The sequence below is a fragment of the Vicugna pacos genome, chromosome 6 (assembly GCF_048564905.1).
Source record: "Vicugna pacos chromosome 6, VicPac4, whole genome shotgun sequence".
NCBI lineage: Eukaryota > Metazoa > Chordata > Mammalia > Artiodactyla > Camelidae > Vicugna > Vicugna pacos.
The window spans coordinates 94304660-94329680 of record NC_132992.1 but is presented as its reverse complement, the minus strand read 5'-3'; the positions used below and the strand labels follow the sequence as shown (position 1 = coordinate 94329680).

At 65.5% G+C, this 25021-nt stretch overlaps 1 protein-coding gene across 1 annotated transcript; it reads right to left on the bottom strand.

Moving 5' to 3' along the window:
• Positions 1-1297: 1297 nt before the first annotated feature.
• Positions 1298-23923, bottom strand: ASPG (asparaginase). The gene is made up of 16 exons (XM_072963837.1): positions 23842-23923; positions 20455-20563; positions 19672-19783; positions 17851-17976; positions 16257-16340; positions 15416-15542; positions 11434-11546; positions 9139-9321; positions 8930-9043; positions 8394-8510; positions 6928-7023; positions 6505-6668; positions 4732-4818; positions 2516-2615; positions 2111-2191; positions 1298-1537 (listed from the first exon to the last, which is right to left on the bottom strand). The coding sequence occupies exons 1-16, from the start codon at positions 23921-23923 to the stop codon at positions 1517-1519; spliced, it is 1716 nt and encodes a 571-aa protein (XP_072819938.1). The 3' UTR covers positions 1298-1516.
• Positions 23924-25021: the final 1098 nt, after the last annotated feature.

Sequence of the window (25021 nt, the reverse complement as noted above, 5' to 3'; positions counted from 1 at the left end):
GCTGCTGCGTGCCAGGCACCAGAGGGGATGTCCCACCGCCCTCTGGCCTTCTGAAGATCCCAGTCCACCAGCAATAGCAAGGGCTCCTGGCTCTGGACCCCCAGGGCCCCTCCCTCCCCCCATGTCCCCCCCACGCCCCCATCCCTCGGGCCTTCATCAGGGGGTGGGGCAAAGGCTCCCCATCATCCACTGCGCTTATGTGGTGTTACCTGGTTGTGCAAGGCCAGGCACACCCGTGTCTGGGCGAGATCTGGAAGGCTGCCAGTCACGGTGCCAGCCCGGGCCTGGGAACTGGGCTGAGAAGCCCGGGGGTGCGGGTGGAGCCGCCCCAGGCCAAGCCCCTCTGGGAGAGGCTGCGTGGGAGGTGCCAAGGGAGAGCTCTTTGGGGTCACACTTTGGCCCAGTATCTACGGGGAGCATGCCCTCAGGCTGGGCCCAGCGTCTTCCTGAGACCTCAGTCCAGGGGCCAGATGGCCAGATAGAAGGCAGCCCTCCTGTGGGCAGTTAGTCACCGAAGTGCAGGCGGTACCCAGAGCGGGGCGGTCTGCACAGCTCCTCACGCCCAGCCTGAGGGTCGGACACTGTGTGCGGGGGAAGTGGGGAGCCCAGGCCCTGGCCCCACCGGACTGCTTATGGTTCGCCTAGAGAACAGGCCTGGGGTCCAAACGCCTCAGCCCCAACTGGGTCTCTGAGCAGGAACAGCAGCAACCTCAGAGCGCCACGCCCACCAGGCCTGGGCCTGCCCCGCCCATCCCACAACTGCCCACAGCTGGGCTGCTTCCACCTGCTGTCCACCCGGGCTGCTGCAACCAAGGCCAGTGCGGGCCGCCCCTTCTCTGCCTCCCCAAGGCGGGCCCAGCTCATAAAAGGTAGTGGGTCAGGGGCTACAGGCAGTTCAGGGGCTGGAGTGAACCATGCCAAGGGGCCAGCACACCAGAGACCCTGTGAAAAGCAGCCAGTAGGGACCAGGACAAGAGAGATGGTCTCTGCCAGGAGTTAAGCAGGAGGAGATATGGGGGGGGGGGCACTGCCTGGAGGAGGTGACTCCAAGCCCCAAGAATGACTGGGATGAAAGGGGATGGGGCAGAGGCTGTCTGGAGGAGGGAAAGTCCGCCCACCCCCACTCAGCCAGGCTCACATCCACACTCACTCATGCTGCGCAAGGATTAGCAGAGCATCCCTTGCCCCCAGAGTGCTGGAGACACCGCCCTCTGACCCAGAGCCTGGGGCCGGACACCCCACACACACCCCCACAGTCCTGGGACACAGACAGACCCACTGGAGCCGGGCTTTGGGGATCTGGAGAGCAAATGGTCCCCAGAGAGACTTTATTGCCAGTCTACCCAACAGAGACCTTTAGGCTGCAACTTAGAAACAGAATGGGAAGCAGTTCCACAGAGGAAGGGGGCGGAGGGGTGGACACATCAGTCAGAGCCCCAGGGGTGGGGTGACTGCGATCCCTCCAGCAGGTCACAACAGGAAGGAATGGCTTGCACTGCAGCAGGACAGCTTCAGGTTAGACACCAGGCAGAACTTCCTGGAAATGGGAGGTCTCCAGAAAACAAGTGGAGGCCCAGGTACTGAAAGGGGGCAGGGCAGACAAGCCCGGGCACGTGTCAGTGGGGCCCAGCCTTTCACAGAAGAGGGACCAAAGGACCTGAGCAAACCCAACCAGCCTGGAGAGTTCCAGAGAGCCAGCTGATGGGGCAGGGATGGGGAGTTAGCTCAGGACCTGGCCTACCCAGCCTGGGAGGCAGGAGGGAGCACCCAGCCCAGTGGGTGCTGGTCCCAGTGAGGAGGAGGTGCAGGGTGGGCAGGTCCCCTGAAGGCTTCATGAGCTTCTTGGCCATGGCTGGGGCCTCTGGTGCTGTGTTGGGTGCGCTATGAAGCAGCCTGACATGACAGAACACAGCGGGTCTGAAGTTGGCCCTTCCTCCGGGGAGCCTTCCCTCTGGGCACTTTGCAGCTCTGGACAGTGTACGCCCCGCCCACAGGAGGGGCAGACCTGACTGGTTTGACCTTCTCAGCCTCCTCCGGCTCTGTCCCCAGGACCTGCCCTTGGACACATTCCCCAAGCCAGGGTCCAGCCATGGAGCGTGGGGAGACTTACCGGGCCCAGGGCCTCGACACCAGCCCCATGCCGGAGGCTCTGCAGAAAGGTCACCACGTCCAGGTTCCCAACTGCCTCTGCCTGGGGCGGGTGGGACGTGGGAGGGGCTGCCTAAGGGACTCTGACCAGCAGTCTGGCCCCTAATCCCCAGCCACCAGGATGCCCTCTCGCCCATGCATGAAGGACCCCACATCTCCTCCATTCCCCTTGTCCCCAAAGCTCTGGTCCCTGGGAGGGACCTGGGACAGGAAAAGGGACAGCACCCACCCCCTATCCTCGTGGTTCCAGCACACCAGGAGAGCAGGAGTCGGGCATTTGGGAAGGGGGAGCCAGTGGAGCTGTCAGGGAGGGCTTCCGGGAGGACGAGGCCTTGGAGAGGGCAGCAGGGGCACTGGGGGCACTCACGGTGAGCTGGGCGCTGCGCCCATCATACCCCGGCTGCCTCAGGTCGGCCCCCGCCTGCCACCATGCCCGCAGGCCTTCTAGGTCGGCCCTGGATGCCAGCCTGGGAGGGGGGCGGAGGAGGGGGAGCAGTCAGGGACTGCTGGGAGCCCGTCATCTGCCCAGGGGCACCTTTACAACACCAGCCCCAAACAGCTGACCCAGCAGCGGTGAGACCGGGGAAGGCATGCAGGAGGCGCTGGAAGCCAGCAGGAGGCCTGGCGCCTGGTTTCACCATGCGGGGGTGACTGTGACTCAGGTCAAGGGCGCACACAGGAAAGCACACGCACGAGAAAGCACACACACACACACGGGTGTACCGCACACACACGCAAGTGCACACACACCCCCGCTGCGAGCCGCACGCCAGTTTCACATTTCACAACACAGGTCTCCCTGGGTGGGGTCCACGGAGGCAGGAGGAAAGTCTGAGGTGGCCCCATTGTTCAAAGAGGAACACACAGGAGGGCGGGGTGGGGGGTTGTGTGGCCCTGGGTCCAGCAGGCCGCCTGGGGGGTCCGGGCTGGGAGGGGGCCTGGGCCAGCCTGCCCCAGAGAGGTGAGGGGGGCAGAGAGGTCCTCCCAGGCCCTCATCGGGCCCTCCACACCTCCTGCTGCTCTCAGAGGAGCCCACTCCTCACCCTGGGAAGGGGCAAGGAGGGGTCCATGCCAGGTGCACTGGCCAGGGCTGGGGGGAGGGAAGGGCCACCCCCCAGCCCCCTAAGGGGGCCTTAGTGACAGTGCTGCTGGGTCATTTCTAGGGTGTTGCGTAGGGGGCCTGGTGCCACAGGCCCCTCCCAGACCTGCTCCCTGGGCCGCTCGGAAGGGCAGGCTAAGGGCCTCCCAAATCCAGCCAAGCAGTGGGGTTGGACGAGCCACTCCCGTGGGACCTGCCTGTCACCTCCCCACTCTGCCCCAGTTTCCCTATCTGTGGGTGGGGACATCAAAGCTCACCAGGGTACAGCCCTGAACCAAGTCACCCCAGAAGCCCCTTCAGTGCCAAGACCAGTAGCTGTGGGCAGGCCCCTCCCTGCCTGGGCCCCACCTCCCCACACACATCAGAGAGCCCCCTTAGCCCTGTCCTTGCTGGGGAGCCGGGGCCGGTCAGCTAGCAGGATTCATCCCAGGGGACACTGAACTCCAGGGAGAGGCAGCTAAGGCTGGGACCCGTGAGGTGTCCCCACCCCTTCCATACCTAGGATGGAGGTCCCTGGCACCAGGTGAGGCCCCGCTGACACCAAGGCATGGGGGTAGGGGAGACGCTGTGGGCGGGACACGGGGCCAGAACTTCAGGCCCTCTCCCTGGTGAGCAGGCAGCTCACCTGCTCCTCACACCAGCCAGTCAGCCTGAGACGTCACCCTTGTCACCCACTCCCCACACCTGGGGGCTCAGACTTTCAGGGACCCAGGCCCAGGCCACTTCCAGGCCTCCGCCCCCAGCCTGGCTACCACTGGTGCCCCAGCCTGGCCTCTGGGACAGGCCTCCCCTACCACTGCCTCCCTTTCTCCACAGCCGCCCCGGTCCCTCCCCTCCTTCCCAGCCCTCAGACCCCAGGGGGACACAAGAGGAGCTAGCGGGCCCAGGGGAGGCAGTGACAGTTTTAGCAGCACCATGGGGAGGGGTCCCGGGGACAGAGGAAGGAGCTGAGCTGGGCAGCCCGGGGCCTGCCTTCTGCCCAGCCCACCACCACCACCTCCCCGGGGACCTTTGGGTGCGGCACCGCCCTGGGCTTCAAGTCTTCCCAGGCCTGCCCTGGGGCCAGGCTGTTGGCTGCTGCCACGCACCAGGGCAGGGCAGCCGCTGGCCTGTGGTCAGTTTTCCCCAGGACGGGGACCAGGCCCGGCACCAGGGGACCACACTGGAGCTCACCCCGCTGGGGAGCATGGGAACTGCTGACACCTGACAAGCCCTCCCCCCCCACCACCTCCCAGATGCAGCCCAGGCCTTCCCCAGGCCTCCCTGCAGCCCAGGCCCCTCTCCCGCCCACCCCTGCATGGCGCCCCCCCAGGCCCCTCCCTGCCTCCTTTGCTGGACTGTCCTCTCTGCCCAGAACAACCTCCACCCTTCGAGAGTACAGGGTGGCCTCTCCCTCCTCTGAAGCCCCCACCCAGCCGACTGCCCCTCCCTGCAAGCCTTGGCCTCACGCCCCCGGGGAGCACAAGAGTGCCTGCGGCCCTCACCTGCACAACTCCGTCCCCAAGTCCTCCCGGTCCTGGGTTGACAGGCAGGCCCCAGCTGCCCGCAGCAGCCCAATGACATCCTGATGCCTGACACGAGAGGCCCGTGGTGACCATCTGCCCCAGGCAGCCCTTGCTCGACGCCAGCGAAGGACCAGCAAAGGTGTCCTGCGCACAGGGCCAGACCAGGCCACCCCCAGCCCCTCAGTCCCCCTCACTTGGCCCCATGGAGAGGCAGTGAGTCAGCCCTCTGCCCAGGGACCCAAGGCACAGCTGTGGGTCCCTGGGGACAGCCCACTGTGGAGAAGCTTCCACACTGAGCTGGCCAGCCCCACAGCTCACACACAGCGGGTGGCTGCCATCCAGGGCTGGATTGGGGGAAACTGAGGCCACCAGGCCCATGCTCTGCCCTTGGGGTGGAGGGGTAGGGATGAGACCCCGATGGACAAACGTGGGGGTTCGGCTGGCCCAGAGCAGGGCCTGATATCCGAGGGTGCCCAGAGGCACCTGGCCTGAGCCAAGCCTGGAGCCCCCATTGGGGTAAGCGTCTGTCCGTAGGGGCTCACAGAGTGGGGAGGGGGTTCGGGCAAGGCCGAGGCACAGAGGGAGCAGAGGCCTGAGGCCGCGCAGGCTGTCTTGGTGGGCAGACACTGACCTGCAGCACAACTGCACCTGCCTTCCCCGGTGTTGGGGGTATACCATAAACTGCATGGTCACCCCACTTGTAGGGAGCCTGGGGAGGGTGGGGCCCCCCAGGCCTTGCCCCTACCCCCAGCCCCCAAGAGGCCTCCAGGGTGGGGCAGCACCTCTGTGCCACTCCAGGGCACAGTAGGGCCCCGTGAGGGGTGAGCCGGGAGACCGGTTTGGGAGGTGGGGGAGGTGCTGGGATAACCAGCTGGGGGTGAGGGGGGTGGGACCAGGACAGGGTGAGCTCACCAAGGCACCCACCCACGCCCAAGGACACGTGGCCTGGATGCTCCAGCCAGATGGCGGTGGCCTGGGTGCATGTCTCACCAGCACCCTCACCCTCTATCTGCAGCCAGGCCTGTCCTGAGAAGCCTTTGATGCTCATGGGAGCCTGGGGAGGAGGGTGCTATGCCACCCCAGGGCTCTGAGATGGGGAAGGTGCCCAGGACTTGACCCGAACAGTCTGGTGACCAGGGCTTAGACACTCACAGCCTCTCTCCCTCTCTGCATAAGACTCACAAAACCCCTCAAAATAACCCAGGGTCCTGCGGGCCAAGAGCCCCCTGGGGAGGGACCCTGGGGCCTACTGCAAGCGCTAAACAGAGATCAGCCCTGCTGACGTCCGGCACTATGTAACCTGCTTTGCACCTGCTCCATTCCAGGGCTGGGCCGGGGGCTTCTCCCTTGGCCCCACTCCAAGTCCCTCAGGTGGATGACGTGGGAAACACATGAGACCCTTGTGCTTTGTCTGTTTGTCTTTTCTAGAAATTCCAGGCCAAGGTCTTGCTGTCCCTGCCTGGCTCAGCTAGGAGGTCACCTCCAGGAAGCCCTCCCTGACTATGCCACCAGAGTCGATCCTCCCACGGTGGGCTCTGTTCACACTCAGCATGGTCACTGCTAGTACCCAGGGCCCAGGCTGAGGGTGGGTTAGGCAAGGCGGCAGGCATCCCTGGTCCCGCCCAGCTCTGTCTGAGGAAGCTGTGTGGCCACAGGCAAACTGAGAGCCCTCTCTGAGGCAGCTCTGTCCAGGCCCTGCCCCACGCAGCTCCCCTGCCCACACATGCCCTGCAGTGCCCGGCCCCTGAGTACCTGCCCCTCACGGCCAGCAGCAACGGGCTAAGGCCGTCCTGGTCTCGTGCGTTCACGTCCACCCCGCTCTGCAGCAGCGTGGTCACCACCCCAGTCTGGCCCCTCCGGGCGGCCGCGTGCAGCGGAGTTCGACCACTGAAGTCCTCCAGGCTCAGGTCACCTCCCTGGGGTGAGGCAGGGGCCCGTCACTCTCTGAGGGAGGGCCAGGCGGGGCCAGGGAAGGGACGGGGGGTCGGGGTGCACCCTGCGGGGGCCCCGGCACAGCCGTGTGCTCCCTTGGCTGCAGGGAGGCCTGAGCGGCTGGCCACAAATCCCGGGGGACTGGGGTGCACAGGGTGAGTGGGCCCAGGAAGGGCCGTGCTGCCCAGAGCTGGCCAGCGCCCCCACCCACGGGCAGATCCCCAAGGGTAGGCAGGGGCTCACCAGCTCCGCAAGCACCTGCAGGGCCTCCAGGTCCCCGGCATGGGCCGCAGCACAGGCCAGGCTGGGCGCCAGCGTGTCCCGCACAGCATCGGCCTCCTGGGTGGGGCAGCAACACCTTGGGACCCGTGCCTTTTCCTGGTGTCCTCAGCACCCTCACAGGTCAGAAGGGCGAGGAGCAGCAGGGGGAAGGGTGGGCCAAGCAGGTGGGGCCCAGGAACCACAGGAATGCTGCTGGCCCCCACACCGCACTGGCAGTTGGTCCCAGGATGGGGTCCAGCCACCTCCTTAAGTGATCGCATGGGAAAAGAAAGAGCCTGAGTGCCACGCTGAGGCCCACCCAGGACCCCCACCCCTCAGAGCAAATTCCAGGCAGGAGATGAAGCCACGATCAGGCTCCAGCCTCACCAGCAGTGTGACCTGCCACCCACCCTCTGCGATGCGTCTCCACCACCATCGAGGATGTGGGGAGAGATCTAACAAGGCGCCCACCTGGGGCGGTGGGGAGGGGTCAGGAAGGGGTGCCTGGCCCCTTTCTGGAAGGAAGGGCCTGCTCCCCACATCTGCACAAGTCCCCGCAGGGCCTCCTGCCCCAGCACCGGGAATTTCACGGGTTGTCTAAGAGCTCCCCAAGAGGCCAGAAGGCTGGGGGTCCCATCAGAGACCCCTGCCGGCAGCCTGCCACCAGGCACTGCGGCCAGCCCCGAGCACAAGACTGCTGCTGGCCGGCCTGCATCACTCAAGTCCCAACGGCCCAATGCTTCCCCCTTATGACAGGCCACACGCGCCTGACCACTGCCCACCCCTGGCAAGCAGGTTAACCTACCACAGCTCCCCAGGACAGGCTCGCCCCTACCCTCACTCTTCAGGGGAAACAGGCAGGCAGCGTGACCCAGGGCAGCAGGGGACCAACAGCTCCTGCACTAGGTCCGGATGCTTTGCCCAAATGCCTGGTGCAGTGAGGGGAGGAGGGCACTGGGAGGCCTGATCCCCCTTGTGGGCCTGGCCCAGCTTGAATCCTAGACCCCTTCCTGGGCCGAGGCACCTTGGTCGAGGAGGTGAAGGAGGGCTCCTCGCCGTTCAGAGACTAGGAGACCCCAAAGCAGACACCCCTCTTCCTCTAGCACCCAGGATGGGCGGGGCACCCACGCCGCCTGAGAGCTCCCCTGTCACGAGGCAGCCCTGCACCACTGGGTGACCAGGCCACATTCTGTCCACCGTGAACCCACCACAAGGGCTCCTCTAAACCCACCCCCCACCCCTTTCCACATGCCGGGCCACCAATCCTTGCAAATCCTCCCTGCTGTGGCCTTGAGCCCTCCACCGGGGCCCAGGGCCAGGCCATGCCTGGTGCGTTTCTGCTCCTGCACCAGAATGTCCATGGCAGGGGCTAGCACCTAGCCTGTCCCTCAGGGGTCCACCGCCCAGGCCTCCTGCCACACCAGTACCCCTCACTGGACCGTAAGTACCTGGCTCAGACTGAGGAGCTGGGCAACCCCGCGGCTCAGTGCATTGCCCTGCACAGAGGACCAGAGCTCGTCCACTGCAGGCGGTGTCATCTCCCCCCGAAGGTCCCTGACCAACAGCTGGGGACAAGTACACAGGGTACCAGGTCAGCTCTGCCAGGGCCAGGCCCAGCAGCCCAGGCACAGGGTGAGGGCTGCCCTGGGCCTGAACCTTCTCCATCCAGCTCCCTCCCTTGGGCCTGAGTGTGATCCCAGCCCGGCTCCCACACCAGCCCAGTCCTACCCTCCAGTCCTCCAGCTCAGGGTGTCCCAAGGCCCCAGTGGCCTCTGCTCAGCCCAAGGGTCCGGGGACAGCTGAGTCTGAGGCCAGCCTGGGAAATGTGGGGAGGGGATACCTGGGAGCAGCTTGGGGAGTCGCAGCCCGAGCCAGGCCCGGGCATGGGGCCAGCAATGGGCAGGGGGTGCCCACCATCCCTGCCCTCCTTCAAACCCAGGCTCACACCCCTAGGAATGGCCTCACCCTCTGCCAGGTCACGCACCTCCTTCCTGCGGCTCAGGCCCAGCCCCGGCAGGCCCAGCACATAGGACAGCTTGGCCAAGGCCGCCTCTGAGGTCATGTCGAAGCCTGAGACGGTGCCAGCCCCCGCCATGGCCTGGGGGAAGGAGGCACAGGTGGAAAGTGGGGCGAGGGGTCCCGGCCCAGGCCGCCCCTGCCCTCCCTCTCCAGGTCTGGGGGCCCCGCCCCCACCACGCCAGCGCAGTAGTCTGAGGTGACGGCACCCTGAAGGCAATGGGTGCAGTTGACGATGACCAGGCCTCTCTCAGCCGCCGCCCGCAGCTCCCGAAGCAGGTCAGGCTTGGTGGGCCCGTTCCCTGAGCCGAAGGTCTCCAAGACCACGCCCTTCAGAGGGGGCTGCAGGAAGGCCCTGACCTGTGGGGGCCGGGAGGTGCCCGTGAGGCCTCTGCTTCCTGCTCTAGCAACAGAGACCAGCGGGCCACCCGCCAGGCTCCCCACCACATCCTCCCAAGGAGACACCCCATCCCCTTTGAAGCGTTCAGGCCGTGACAGGCAGGTAGTAATGAAAACACTGCGCAAATGCATCAGGGGCGGTCGCAGGGAGCCGCTGGAGATGAGAAAGGGCCATCAGAGGGTCCGGGCTGCTCCACCACTCCTCCCAGCCCCGTGGCCCTTCCACCCTGCCCCGACTGACGCACAACAGGTGATGCTTCGGGGAAAGGGCCTTGCAGCCAAACATGCATGCGGGGCTCTGTGCGCATCCCCAAGGTTCCAAGGCTGCACTCAGAAGAGAGAGGCCGGGGCCTGGGGTCCACCTCAAATGCCCCTGTGAGGACACCTGTTCCCCAGCTCAGCCGTGCCCTGTGTGGGCACTAGTGGGCACAGCCCAGAGGCCCCAGGGCCAATCGCTCTGTCTGTCCCTGAACCTGCTACACAGGTGGGAGCCCAGAGGCTAAGCCGCTGGCCTGGGGATGACGCTTCTGTGCAGGCAGGAGCGTCCGCCTGTCTGGCTGTCCCCCTCGGAGCCCTCATCCCTCATCAGAACTGCCATCAGCTCCCTCTGTTTCTCCAGGTAGAAGCCAAAGTGAAAGCACACCTGTTCCTGGCAGGCCCCAGGGAACAGGGAGGCTGGACACAAGGACCACGGCTGGCCAACTCGCCACCAGCAGGCCCTGTCCCAACGGCCCAGGAGCCTCGGAGACGAGCAACTGCTAGCCCGCTAGCCCCCATTAAGTGAACCCCCCAGGGGCCGGACAGCTCCAGGATGTTCTAGAAAGACTTCACAGACCAGCATGATTTTTCCAGACAGATCCTGTACATCTCAGCCCCGCTTAACATGGCGGCCTCATGCAGTGGCCTCTGGCTGCTACACCTCATGAGACCCTGCATGTGGGCTCCCTGTCTAGCAGCTCCTGGGACAGCTCTCCTCTGCAAGGCCAGTCCTCACCAGGGCACACCTCCAACACACCCCTTCCTGTCCCATTGCAGCTCCAGCCAGGAGCTGTCCTCACAAGGCTGCTGTGACCCAGGGGGACCAGGCAACCCAGCCTCGGCACCCTCCACAGCCCGCCTCCCACTCTGCGGGTCTCTGGCCATCACAGGCCCCCAGCCACGGCAGGAAGGCCATGTGCCCAGTCGTGCCTCTGCCTGTCTGTGGGGGGCTGGGGTCCCAGGAGCATGTGGCCCCCACCATGGCTCCCAGAACAGTGTCCAGGACCATCTCTGGGCTGGTCCCGGGCCCTGTTAAGGCTGTGTTTGCCGGAACAATACAGCCCCAGCCCTTCCTACCTGGCCTCCCACAGCACGTGGTCACCTCTCTCACTCCCCCAAACACTGCAGAAGGCCTGTCCTGTGAGGCCCCAAGGGACGTGTGGAGGACAGCCCACCCCGTCTGTTCCCAGCGCCTGGGGAGGGGAGCTGGCACCAGTTCATAGACTACGGCCCAGGGGTTAAGGGCAGCTTGGTGCCAGGTTCTGGTGGGGCCAGGCCACCCTGTCTGTGGGGACGCGCCTGGGAAGCCACGTCTGTCCAACTAGAAGAGGGAGCTGCAGGGCCCGCTGGTCACACCCTGAGGCCAGCGTGCTGAGCTGTGGTGCCCGCCGCCCCATCTCCCTGCAGCCCGGCACTGCCTCTGAGCCCAGCGCCCACAGCCTGCTCTCAGCTCCGGCGCCGCGCTCACCTGGGAGCCGCTATCCAGCGGGCAGCATAGTGTCTGAGCCCAACTCACAAGGCAGGACGGAAGCAGGTGCTATGTCTGCCCCAGGGACAGCTGGTGGCTGAAGGGCTGAGAGGGACCACCAGAGCAGCCCCGAGAAGCAGCAGGGACTGGGGCCTCACTCCATCGGCCTCAGAGGAACTGCCAGACCAGGCGTCCTGAGCCCACGGACGTCACCGGGACAAGCCCGTGTCACAAATGAGTGAGATGGCCCCGAAGCCTTGGCTGAGGCCGGGGAGGGGGTGTAGGGCTCAGCCTCGTGGGCGGGGAGGGGACATGAAGGGGCAGGAAGGGAGGGGCCGAGGGCCTACCAGAGGGGCGGGGATCCCAGGGTACAGGCGCAGCAAGCCCACGTCGTGCTCCACGCTGCTGTGGACCATCAGCCGGCCCTTCCCGCCGGCCCTGCGCACCAGCTCCCGGTTGACTGTGTGGACACAGGGACAGAGGGACTGAGGGCGATCCTTCACGCCCTCTGCCAGCAACCCCCCAGCCAGTTCCACCAGCCCTCTCTGAGCCACTTGGCCCGGCCTCCCACTGGCATCTCCGGAGCCCCAAGCCCTCACACGGTCCCTGGCCCTCCTCCAGCCTGAGCCCATCTCCATGGTGGGCGTGGGCTTCAGGGGAAAAGGACCCTGCAGGGACAGGACAGAGGCCGCCTGGGCCTCGCAGGCTGCACGGGTGTGGGGAGAGGGGAGGTGGAGGAAGGGCATTCCGGGCAGAGGGAACAGCATGCCCAAAGGCTCGGAAGCACAGCAGACGTGGCAGAGCTGTGGAACGGCAGGCTGCTGTCCTGGACGCCAGCAGCCGTCAGGGCGGCATTCTCTGACCACTTGGCCTCACATACCTCTGACTAGGCACTTCCCACGGTCACAACCCAGAGAGTCAATGAATGAGTGAGTTACCTGGATCCCTCCTCTTGGGGAAAGAAAGCCTCCATTTCATTCACCCCGAAGTCTGAGGCTTAACGTGAGTGCAGCCCTCTCCCCAGGGTGGCTCCCAGGCCCCATGGAAAGTAGAAAGGGGACATCACTTGAGGTCAGGGCCCACCACGCAGAGAGCTGCCCTGAGGGGCAGGCTGCCCAGGAGTCTGTGGGCGCCTGGCTACCAGAGGCCTCCCCACCCTCGTGTCCCACTCTTGGGCAGGGGACAGCGGGCTAGGCAGCGGGCCTGGCTTTGACCCTCAGGAGCCGGGAGCTCTCAGCCCCTCGCACTCGGCAGCCTTGAGCGGGCAGAGGCTGTCGTGGGGTCTATGGACCCCCTGGTCCAGCCCAGGGGAACCGAGGCCAAGAGAGAGAAAGAGCTTTGCCCGAGGCTGCCCAGAGGTGGGTGCAGAGCCCGGAGGAGGCGGGGGCTCCAGGACCCCAGCTCAGGGCTTCTCCACCCCCACCCAGCCCTGCGGGAGGCATGAGCCTGCGGGCCTCCTGCTATTCCCACCGGAGAAACACTTGTGTGACGATAAGCAGAGGGACGTTCTGGACACAGGCCGCCCTCACCCGGGGAGCTGGACAAGTGGAGCTGCGGGGTGCTGGGGGATGGGCCTCGGGGGCGGGTGGCCTCAGCATAGGTCAGCAGTGAGGCACCCTTCAGTTTAGGGCCCTGTGTCCCAGCTGGGCGAGCAGATGAGACAGCAGTGGTGGGAGCGCTGTCACCAGCCAGGAGTTACGGCCGCAGAGGGGCTCAGAGACAAAGAGGGCCTGCGCCCCCCACATGGCCAGCCCATCCCCCTGAGAGCCCATGGAATCCCGTGCTCCTGCCTGGGCCTGGGGACATCAGGGAACCGCTGTCCCCGTGCAGACAGGCCAAGGGAGGAGAGAGGGCAGCAGGAGGCACGCGGTGGCCAGGAGAGCTCCCTGCCCCGAAGTCAGTGCTGCAGGAGGCAGCAGACTGGCTTCAGGGCCATGCGGCCGAACCCACGCACCAGGGACCTGGGTCCCCTGAGGCCTGTGTGACTGCACACACCTCGGTTACCCGGGGAAGGGCAAGGCCAAGGGGCCAGGTTCCCAACACAACCACGCACCCCTCCTCGCCCGGCTCAGCTCCCCCTCCTGAGCCCGAGCCCCTGGCCTGTAAAGGCGTCACGGAAGGCAGTAAAAATGCAACAGAAAGTGGTGAGAGGGCCCCCGACTGCCCCAGAGGCGGTGCCATCGCCAGCTGCCCATGAGGGCGGGGGTACATCCGCGACCTCAGGTGGCCCCGCAGCCCCTGTAGCCCCTCTCCAGAGGCCCCCCGGCCACACCCTGGGCTGAGCCTGGTATTTCTCAACACCAGGTGTCCTAACTGGCCTGGCGCCTGACAGCAGAGCTGGGGAGGGCGGGGCTGAAGGTTCCCACACACCGCTCAGGCACCCTGGCCAGGGGGAACAGCCCTGGGGGGCCGTGGGCCAGGGGTCCCAGGGTGGCCTCTCCCCTGGGGGCCAGCCTCAGCCCCTCACCCACCCGGCTGCCGGGCCGGCCTGCACAGGCATGCTCTGGGCCTCGAGGCCTGCCTGGGCATGGCACCGGCAGAGGCCTGGGGATCCAGGGGGAACTCCTCCGCACCTGCCAGCAGGCTGCATCCCTGGAAGCTCCACTCTGAGCTCCAGATAAGGCATGTCTCAGTCCCCACAGGGGAGGCGGGCCTGCAGAGCAGTGTCTCCTTCCTCGGCTGGCTGGCCCCCGGGAAGGAAGCTGACACCCTCTGCCAGCACCAGCACACGTGCCACCTCTGCTGGGAAGCCCTCCTGACTGCTCTGGCCTTCATAAAACAAGTGGACCCCTGCCTGGTCCCCAGAACCCTAGGCCTCTGGGCGTGCCACACATGCTTTAGATGCATTGATGTGTTCAAGGCCTTACAACCACCCCCCCCGGGAGTACTGGGCAAGCAGGGTGTGTGAGTAGGGGCGGTCAGTGCAGGGCAAGACCCCCAGGATGACGGCAGGGCTCAGGACCGCAACACCGCCCTGCGTGGTCCTTCCACTCTATGCCTCAGTTTCCCACCCTGTGGTCTCCTCCTGCCCTGGCCAGCTATGGCCGCACTACCACCTGGCAGAAGGTCCCACCTGCCACCATTCCCACATCCGTGTGTCCTACTGGGACCCGAAGGCACGAGAGGCTTTCAAGTTACATGACCACCCCACCTGACCCTGGAAAGGGCCGGCTGCACGGACAGCTCTGGCCCTCCCGCCAGAGCCCCTCAGCGCTCCCCGTCCTCACTGACGCCTTCCAGAAAGGTCCCGCCCTGTAGTCCCTTCCCACCCTGGTCCTGGAGAACCTGAGAGTCCCTGCCTCCATGAGGACATCCCAGGAAGCCGCGCTTCTAAAAGGTCAAGGCCCTGGCGGCCCACAGCCCACCCCCCCCCCAGGTCCCGCTGTGTCCCCTGGTCTCCTGCTGCACCTGAAGACCCCAAAGGGCTGTTCTCGTGCTGGCCCCCAGAACTACACCTTGGGCTCCCACGGGCCCTGACGGGCTCTGCCAGGACCTGGAGCCCCCCAGAAGGGTCCCTGGGACAGGGTCTCACAGCTGGAGGGGAGGGGACAGATGCCCAGGCCCAGCAACACCAGCCCCAGGACCCCCGGCTCTGTCAGGAGGAGACACAGGGCAGGTGTGGGGGTGGCGCTGAGACAGCAGGGCCACTGCAGCGAACATGTCCATCACAGAAAGAGCCTCCTGCCTGCCCTGGGGAGGGGGGCCAGGTGCCAAGTGGGGGTCACAGGGGCTGACTGTGCCCACCGTGGGGCCGGAGACACACAGGAGAGCAGATATCCTGGGTGGAGTGACTCCCCATGGCCACGAGGGCAGACTGAGTCAGACGAGGCCGGAGGCAGGTCCTGTGCATGGGCCAGTGCAGGGTGGAAGGGTCTCTCCAGGGGTACCCACCACCCACTGGAGACCTCGGTCAGCCCCACGATGGGGGCTGGGCTACCTGCCAGGCCCGGGGGACAGAGACTTCCCCCGGGAATTCCCAGGGACAAGGCTGCACCACAGGAACCACATCCCAGGGAGACCAAGGTGAGTGGCAGAGCCATGGATGGTCACTGAGAGGGGCTAGTGGGCCCGGGGCCACATGGCCTGGGAGGGGACACTCGAGAGAGAGAGGCTGATCCCCCAAACGTGCTCCTCACCGAGCACGATTCCCTGGCTCTGAGCTGAGCCTCCCACCTCTGAGGCCCATGCAGCCCACCCTTTCTGAGCAGCGGCCCCACTCTGGCTTCTCCACAGCCCAGGGCAGTGCCCATCCCAGCGCAGCACCCACAGCCCCTGAACACCTACATGACCCGGGGCAGGCACCCTCGTCGGCTGGCCCTGCTCACTCACTCGTGACGTCAGCACCCACGATGGCCAGAGGGGGCAGGTTGGGGGAGCAGAAGGCTGCGAACCTGCGCGTGTCCACCTTGGTCACTCGGTTGCCCCGAAACAGCTGATTCTGGAAGAACAGGCAGACCTGTGGGAGGGGAGGGTGGCTCAGCGCTGGGGAGCCCCTGCCCCCTGCGGCTTCCTCCTTATGGACCAGGCAGCGCCCGCAGCTGGAGCCCTCACTACCCTGCGGCCCGTCTCTGAGCTGCTCCCCTGGGGAGGAGCAGCTCCTGGCCCACGGCAGGGAGACAGGACCTGAGCTGCACTCCAGCGAAGCCCCGTCCCCAGGGCGGCTCCTCTCCCTGTCCCCTGCGACGGGAGGGGGACCTTCTAAACGGCTTCCTGGGCCACCACGTGACGGAAAGACGGTGAAAAGGGAAAAAGCCCACCCCAGACGATGCTCCGCGCAGCCTGTTTATGGAAACTTACACACACGTGTACACGACATAAATAAACACGTGCCACATCACGTCTGCAACCTCACTTAAGTAAGTGCGCATGCATCACGCGCACGCGTGGTCCGGAAGGAGCGCCCCACTGGCAGCAGCGCGCTCTCTGGGGCGGGAGAGGCAGTGGCGTCCTCGCCACTCCCCTGTTTTCTCCGGCGATGGTGTCTCTCACTCTCAAGGTGAAAGACGAGTCTTTAAACCCTGCCAGACCCCTCACCTGCAGGCCCTACCTGAGCACCACACCCTCGCGCCCCCCCCCAGGTTCTTGGGAGCATGCAGGCGCCCCTACCCACCGCTGGACCCAGGACACAGGCCAGGCCCACCCACTCGGCCAGAGGGGAGGAGGGTGGTACCTCGGGGATCACGTACTGGCCGGCCAGGAGCAGAGCACCCAGAAGGTTCTCACGGCCATCGTTCCAAAGGGCGTGGATGGGCACCTGGGGAGAGGCCACGGAGAGGGGCTGAGGCTCAGGCAGCAGGGAGGGACCCAGCGGTGGAGCCCAGGCAGGGGTCCAGGAGGGGGGCGGGGCAGGCCCAGGCTCGTGGGCGGCCTGGGAGACGGGGGTCTCCAGGGACCTCCGCTCAGGGGGCAGCTCCTGCTGGCCAGACCAGCCTGGCCCAGCCCAGCCCCTCTGCTCCCTGTGCGGGCCCCAGTGCCTAGTGCTGGAGGCCATGCCCCTCACTGGGGGGAGCACACATTGGGCCTCACTGCTGCCCAGCCCACCTCCCCAGCCCCAAGGGCACTGAGGCCCACCCGTGGGCACGGCCAGGCAGAGGGCGGCCAAGGAGTGACGGCGGGTGGGTGTGACAGTCAGAAGTCCCATCCAGGGCATCCAAGCAGCAGTCACAGACCTACCCCCATGTCCACCATGGGGGCCGATGTCCAGGGTGAATGACCAGTACCCAGCTCCCCACCACCCTGCCCAGGATGGTGGAAACTGGCTGGACTGCCGTGGGGTGTGCGGAGGGGCTGGCAGATCAGCAGACAACGGTCAGCACAAGGCCCCAGAGAGGAGGCCATGCCTCAGCATCCCCCAGGGTGTAACCGGGGTGAGGCTGCTCCGTCAGGCCAGGGCGAGGGTTCGAAAAACATGACCACGACCCTTCCTGAGGCCGGCCGTGCTCCCAGACCTGCCCTTCGTCCCTTGATAGAGGCCAGAAAGGTGACCTGCGCCCAGGGGCTCGGGAGGGTCTAGGAAGAGCCAGGGTCAGCCTGGCTTGAGCCCTCCACCCGAGCTCCGAGCAACTGGGTGTGTGTGGTGAGCCCCGGGCCTTCCCTGAGTGGGGACAGCCCCGCTGTGACACCCACTGGGGGACCAGGCACAGAGCAGGGCAGGCTGCTGGGTCGGCACCCAACAGAACTTCCCAGAGCCTCTACCAGAACTTTTCAAAGGGACACGGGCACTGGCTTCTCATGCAAAGGCCTCAGCCTCTGGGCACTGGGGAAGGCTTTCCAGGGGCCCAGGTGGGGCTGGCCCAGTGGTGTGGGGTTTGCATGTCTGCAGCTGCAGGCAATGGGGACTCCAAGGCAGCCTCTGATACAGGCCCTGACGGGGGTCCAGACTTCCCCTGCCACCTCACCCCAAATCCAGCAGTTTTCTAGAACATTCCACCTGCTGGCTTTGGGGATTGTGCTGGGTCAGGGTGAGAGGGGACGGGGTGGCATGTGCCCAGGTCGGTGGGAACCACAGTGGAAAGATGAAGAGAGGGTCAAAGGCCAGGCCCTGCACAAGGCCGACAGCAGCCTGCGGGCCAGCGCCCAGGGTGGCGGGGCTGGCACCAGGCAGGACCAAGGCGCTGCCAGCACCGGCCAGCTCAGGCGAAGCAGGAACCACCTCGTGGAGCCGCAGGACTAAGGAAGAGCCCAGGGTCCTGCCTGCACCAGCAGCTGTGCTGACCGGCCCTACGGCGCCAGGAGGCCCTGCCCACATGGGCCTGGGACGTTACCTGGGCACCAGTGAGGATAATGGTTTTCTGCAGGTTTTCCAGCACGAAGGAGAGCACAGAGGCGGCGAAGGCCATGGTGTCGGTGCCGTGGATGACCACAAAGCCGTCGTACTGCGCATAGTGTCTCTGCAGGAGATGGCAGGCTCAGGCAGGTCCAGCCTGCCCCACTGCTGGCCTCCTCCTGGGCAGACACTGGTCCCCTCCACCACCAAGAAGAGGAAGGAAGGGCCCCACACCCAGCTGGAGGGACTCGAGGAGGTGCCAGAGGGCCCCTGGTCACTGGTGGCCGGTAAGGGCCTCTGGAAACGGAGCCCCTGCCTGGGATCCCCGTCCCCATGCTCTCTCTGACCCCTCGTGTGAGCCTGAGGTCTCCCCACGACACCCCTCACCTACGGAAGAACTCAGGTCGGGGTCTCTGGATGGTCTTAACCCGAGGATGGGAAGGTCTCCCCCAGGATGCCCACTCTGGGCTCCCGAGCACACTGGTCAGCTGGAGGACTGTGCTGGGACTCAGCTCCGTGCTCCAGGAGGGCCCCTTGCAGAGTGACTGCTGCCTCCAGAACAGCAGGGGCTGCGGGGAGAGCAAGCCCACCAGCCTCTCTCTCGGTCCAGTGGGAGGGCCAGGCGTGGAAACAGCACCGGCACGAGGTGCAGCCAGCGCTGGGAGGCGGCCAGGATGCTGGCAGGCAAACACAAGGAAGGGTCCCTCCAAGCACGGCCAGAAGGCCTCCCAGCCAGCTCTGCATAGGCATCCTCCGGCCACCGCCTCCTAGAGGGCAGCTGGCTTGGGCCGTCATTTCGGGGGCACAGTTCTGGGAGCCAAGGGGACCTGAGGAGACCAATTCTTATGGTCCATTGAAAGGCCAAGCCAGGCAGGCTGGAACTGCAGGGTAGCGGAGCCAAGCGGCGGGCTGGGGCGCCCTCTGCTGGCCACACATGGCACAGGAGCAGTCAGGGCCGCCCAGGCTGCAGGGACCCTTTGTGAGTCTGCAGGTGGCGGGACCCTGCCCCCAGGACCCTTTGGGATCAGGCCCCACCCAGGGGATGCTGCTGGCCACAAGCCAGGGAGACTGCCCCAGAGGATGGCTGGACATGCCCACTGGCACCCAGTGGCCCCACTCTGAGACATAAGGGCCAGGCCCCAGGCCACAGGTTGTCCTGGGTGATCACAGTGAGAGGGGATGATGCCCAGGAAGCTGTTCTCCCCCAGGCAGAAGGAGACAAGCGTGTGACTGGGGCCAGCCCCCAGCTGCCAGGAAGGGAGGCTTGTGTGACCAGCCTCTGGGGCACAGGGTTTCTTAAGGGAGGAAGGTGGGAAGTGGGCCTGGAGGGGGTGGGAGAGCCCCCACCTCTGGGAGGCAGTCGAGGTAACTCGAGCACAGGGCCAGGCTCGTGCAGGTTGGGGTGCAGCGGGGATGAGAGAGAAAAGCTGATGGTAAGGGGGTGGCTTTGGCCTCAGGTAAGGCAGCCACATTGTAAACCACGAGACCTTCCCGGGCTTCTGTGCCCCAAATCTACCAAGGCTGCAGCTTTAGGGTGGGCGTGGGGTGGACAGAGCAGGGGTGGGCCAGGCACAGAGCTCGTCCGTCTGCAGGGACGCACTGCACACTCAGCCTGGGATACTCACTGGGACAAACTAACTGTTTAAACACATCAAGACAGTCGTCCGGGCCCTTCCCTCGCCGGAAAAGGGGACATGGCCCTCGCTGCCCTGCCTCCACTCCACTGGCACGGGAGAAAGGGCCTCGGGAGCCTTGCTGCTGAGGTGAGACCCGCCCACCTCCTAGCCACCCCCATGCTGCGCCCACACCCCCCAGCTACCTCGATGGTCTGGGCAATCTGAACCCACTCAGCGATGGTCATGTCACTGGAGTCGAAGAGGGGCTGGCACTCCAGCACTGTGTAGACGACCCTCTGGCCGGGGCTGGCAGGTCTGCGGGAGGCAGAACGGCAGGCCCCCAGTCTGTGGCCTCCTCCTCTGGCAGCTCTGCCCAGCCCGGACCCCGCACCTGCACCCTGGGATGTGTGCAAGGCCTCTGCACACCCACCAGGCATCCCAACCTCCCCTCCACCCGAGTCCCCAGGAACAAGGCCCGTGGTCCCCAGGAGGAGCCAAGGACAGGCCAGGACGGACTGCTCCAGGGCAGGGTCCCCTCCCACAACCAGCCAAGAAGGGGGCTGGGCCATGGCAGGGAGCCAGGATGGCCCTGGGAGGACGACTGTGGGCAGGAGGGAGGTTGGTGACCAGCCTGCTAGCAGCCTGGGCCAGGAACTGGGAAACAGAAGGACCTTCACATGGGGGCTGGGGAGCCTGGGGCCACCCCTGCCTCTCTGCATGGGCTTAGGTCCCTGCATGGCCAGGGCGGAGGCCTGCAGCCCCGCAAGGTGGTAGGAGTCTGAGGCTTCTTTGAAAGGGGGCAGCTCTAAAGCCATGAAAATGTGAGGATGCCGGGACAGCCTCCTGCAAATGGCTCGCATGGACGCACTGAGAAACCGCAGCCTGTTCCACGGACCTGGCAGGTGCCACCCAGTCTGGGGATGGCCCTCCCCCGACAACCGCTGGCTGTCAACTCCACCCGGGGCCCCAGGGGAGCCCCTACTCACGGCAGCACCAGGGTGTCCTCAGGGAGACCCCGGGCCCGGGCGTGCTCCTCGTCATGGAACATAGGCAGCGTCCTCAGCACAGCGGCCAGGCCCCTCCCAGGGACGAGCACTGCAGGCAGAGTCCCGGGGGGGGTGGAGGGTGCCGTCAGCCTCCGTAGACGCCAGCTCCGGCCTCCGCGTGGGGACCAGGCCCAGAGCAGGGGTGGGAGCCAGGGCCAGGACAGGGGTGCTGGGCCGGGCGGGCTCTGCCCTCGGGGAAGCCAGGCACGGGCGGACGGGCATGCGGCTGCCCCAGAGCTCCGGCCAGAGCGGGCAGCCGGCTGCTGTCTGGATGGTATGTCTTCCTCCCTTGGAGCCCAGGTCAACTGCTGCTCTCACCCAGACAGCCCCAGCGGCTCTGTAACACCCCCATCTCCGGGTCGGCCCCAACCGCCTACCGAGGCTCAGGGGGCCCTGGCCCTGCCACAACTCGGCCACAAGTGCCCACTTTTCTTCCCCCACTTCCCAGAGCGCACACACTCGCTCCACCCACGGACATACCGTTGGCTCTGCCTGGAAGTCCTCTGCTTCTCACCCTAGAGATTCTTCACCTCAGCTCAGGGCACCACCTCCAGGAAGCCCTCCTTGAGGTCCAGGCCCTGGTGCTCTTCCCATACGTTCCCTAGTTGCCCTTGCTCCCTCCCTGGACTGTGTGTAACCCTCCAGAGTCCAGCCGAGGCCTTCTGCCTGCAACCTCTATGTCCCAGGAACACGCATCTGACTCTGAGTCTGTAAATTGTGTTAATTTTACTAACAAGGGCCCCCAAGCTTCAGGCCTTACAAAATCAGAAACTGCCCGGACTGAGCCTCGTCCCTGAGCCACACAGACTCACTCACCTCATCCCTGGGCCACACAGACGCACTCACCGGTAAGGGCTGGTTTGTCCCCAGGACAGCTGGTGCCCCTCGAACCACTATGGTTTGGCTATGAAATGTTGAACTTGCGTGTGTGGCAACATATTCAGGACGGGTGTCTAGACCTTTAGCAGCCAGGCCCCGGAGCCCTGCCCACCTTGCTGTGCCCGCCAGGGGCCGGCTTGTCGGCTGTCTGGATTCACGCTGCCCCTCGACCAGAGATAGCTTCGCTGAACTCAGAGGGGATGGGCCGAGGGGTGTCCCTAGCTGCCAGAGCCTCCCCTGAGCCTCCTCCCCCAACCCTCTCTCCGCCACCCTGACCTTTGGCAGGGCTCACACGTGCAGCACTGACTGCCCCGCAGGCCAGTGTTTACCAGCTGGTGCGGAACTGCTCCCAACAGTGACAATCCAAACAGCTGTGCTGTGGCCGCTCTCCTCACTGCCCCTCACCACTGTCACTAGGCCAGAGCCCACGCCCGCAGTGCCGGGCACGTTAATCATTGACACCCCGTCCCAACTGGAACTCTGGGGCAGGCCAGGCATGGAGCGTCGGAGTCCCCCAGGCCCCCAGCCAGGCCCAGGGAGGGCAGAGGTCCGCAGGTCACAGCCTCCCGCCCCCCGACCTCTGAGCCTCAGGCCTGGTTCTCCCATAGCCCCCTCTCAATCCTTCCCCCGCCTGGGGAGCTGCCCTAGGGATCTCAGAAGGCTCTTCCTGACTGGAAGTTGCTCCCCACCACACTCCATCTTTCTAGAGTCAAAGCCTCCGGTTCACCCTCCAGATGTGGACGTTTGCAGCCTCTTTGGAAAACGCGGTCCCTGTGAGAGCGAGCCACGCAGCTGCTTGGGGAGCCCATGGGCCCAGGGCGGGGATGGGGAGGGGGCTCAACGCAGGGCAGGGGGAATCAGGGTCAGACTCCACCCTGTCCCTGCAGCCTAGACCCCTGAGAGCTATGTGTTGAGCTCAGCAGAATCACAGGAATCACAGCTGGCCAAGTGCTAAGCCCAGAGGGGCAGCAGAAGGGGTGGGACAGGGCCCCAGACAGCGTCTGCGGGCCCAAACAGAGGCAGCCGGCTCCCCTCTCCACCCCAGCCCTGCAGGGCTGCAGCAGCGGAGGACAGATCCCAGAAGCCCAGGGTGGAAGAGCTGGGGTAAGTGTGTGAGGGGGTGTGGAAACCACGCCCCCACGCCTGAGCCCCACGATACAGGGCCCTGTGCGGGCCTGAGTCCTGGGCCCCGCATGGAGGGGCCTCAAGAACCGCCTGTGAATTGACAGTCAGGGGTGGTATTAACAGGGACAGAAGACAGAGAAGCAGCTGTTGGAGAAAGTGCCAGTGATGTCTGAGTGGCTGCTTCAGTGGAAACGGATGTCCAGGAGGGGAGGGATGGGGATATGGCCCAAGGACCAAGGGCAAAGGAGAATGTTCTCAGCTCACCCGGAGGGCAGGGGCAGGAGGGAGGGGCAGGAGCCGGAGCTGGTTCCCAGGCAGGGAGGGGGCTGGGAGGGCAGGAATGGAACCAGGAGAGGATTCTAGTCGGAGGGCTCTCCAGGGCCAGGTGCGGGGCTGCCCAGTGTGAGCTCCCGCCTGGGGCGGCAGGGAGGGGCAGCAGGCCGGGCTGGGGAGGGAGCCTGGGAGGAGGAGGGTGGAGAAGAGCCAGCACCCACCAGAACCAGGCTCCTTAGGGAAAGTGAATACCTGGACAGCAGACTGGAAAAGAGGCTCGAGAATGAGGGTGAGGATTTGTGGTGGCCCACCATGGGGGTGGAAGCACCCCGCACATAACAGAACCGAGAGGAGGCTTTGTGGAGGGTAGCTCCACCGTCCACCCTCCCGGGGAATGCTGGAACATTCCGGATGCTCAGTGTGCAGCCAGCCCTCTTCCCACCCCTGCAGTGCCCCAGACTCCCCAGACTGGGTACCTCCCTGGGATGTTCTGCCCTGGTGGCACCCCTGCCCCGGTGGCCCATAGAACTGGGTGCTGGCGCCCAGGACCTCACCCGCATACAGACCAGTGACAGCCTGGCTGACCTGAATCAGGCCAATGACATGGGGCAGAGAAAATGCCAAAACCGCTCAGACGCCTCATGCGTGTGAACACTTCCCAAAGGAGTCAGGTGCCGCGCTGCCGGGCTAGGAGCCCAGGGCCTTGGAGCAGCGGGGAGTGGGTGAGGGCCGTGACCCGGTCACTCCGTGGCCCCTAGTGAGGGGGCCTCGCAGCCTCTTTACACCTGCCCATCTGTCTGTCCCGGGGTGGGGTCAGACGTGCTCGGGGGTCCCTCCCGGCCCCATGTGCCAGGGCTGTAGGTGCTGGGCCATCAGAGGAGCGCGCCCCCGCCCAGAAGACGCTGCGACCCGGGGGCGGGCTGACCGCTGACCGCGAGCCGCGGGGTCAAGGTGCGCAGCACCGCGGGGGGCCCGGCGGCCTGGGGAAGGCCGGACAGCAGGACGACGCCCGTCCCACCCCCCAGCGCCCCGGGCGCCCTCAGGACTCACCGCCACGCTCGCTCCGCATGCCGATGGTACCGCCGGTGTAGACGGCCAGGACCCGCCGCTCGGGCCCCGTCGCGCGCGCCATGCCCGTGACCCAGGGGACCCGGCGGGACCGACCCGCGGAACCGGGGGTCTGAGACGCCCAAGCACGCCGAGGGCAGCCGGGGAGGGGCGGGGCCTGCGGGGGCGGGGCCTGCGAGGGCTCAGAGGGACCCGCCTGGGGGCGGACACTCGCCAGAGGGTCGGGGCCGTCGAGGGTGGGAGCGGGCTGGGGGCGGGGGCAGGGGACAGGTCCTGCGCCGCCCCAGGCGATCCGATTTCCGACGCTGTGCAGTGGTCCCGGGTGTTTGCGTAGCTGTGGCTTGAGCCCCGAAGGCCACATGCCTCACCGGCAGTGACAGAGGGCCCCCAACGCGGAGCGGGGGTGGCCCTCCCCGCCCAGACAGTCCCTATGGCTCCTAGTGCTCGAGCAAACCCAGGATCTTGACTTGCCCTCGGTGCCCACGCCTCAGGATGGCCGGCGGCAGAGACCCCTGCCTGACCACTCACACCATCCAGAAGGGCTGGAGGGGACCCCTTCCAGGGCTAAAGCCCACCCCCTTCCGTGCCAGGAGAGGCCGCGGCGGGGAGGCGAACCCAGGATGGAGGGTGCCAAGAGGAAGAGACTGCAGGCTTCATCTTGGGAGGGTTCAGAGTCCGTACCTCCCTCCCTGGGGCTGCCCATCAAAGCCCACTACACCCTGACCACGACATAGTTTGGTGGAAAACTGCATCCTCTCCGGAAAGAGCCCTTCCTGAACCTGAGTTTGATCCCCTGGAAGTGATGAAGTAAAATTCCTATATTATGGCGGGACAAGTTTAATGAAAACATTCTGGCTTTGAGGGGAAGACACCCTCCCAGGAGGAGCCGGCTCTTCTCTCCCTCGCCTTTGAGATGCGGACATTCCGCCTGGACGTCTCCAGGAATGCTGCTCTAGGCCGTCTTTCTAAAATGCAAACTTCAGGAAGGTAACTCTTATCCCAAGAAAAAACAAATGGGGCGAATAGGTAGTTTGGAATTGGCTTGCCAAGGACAGACACAAATCCTAAATGTCTTCTCCACATATATTAGTAAAAAGGGTAAAAAGGGTTCAGCCGTCTAAACAGGAGACCTGGATTTGTTCTGTCTGCCAGAAATCCAATT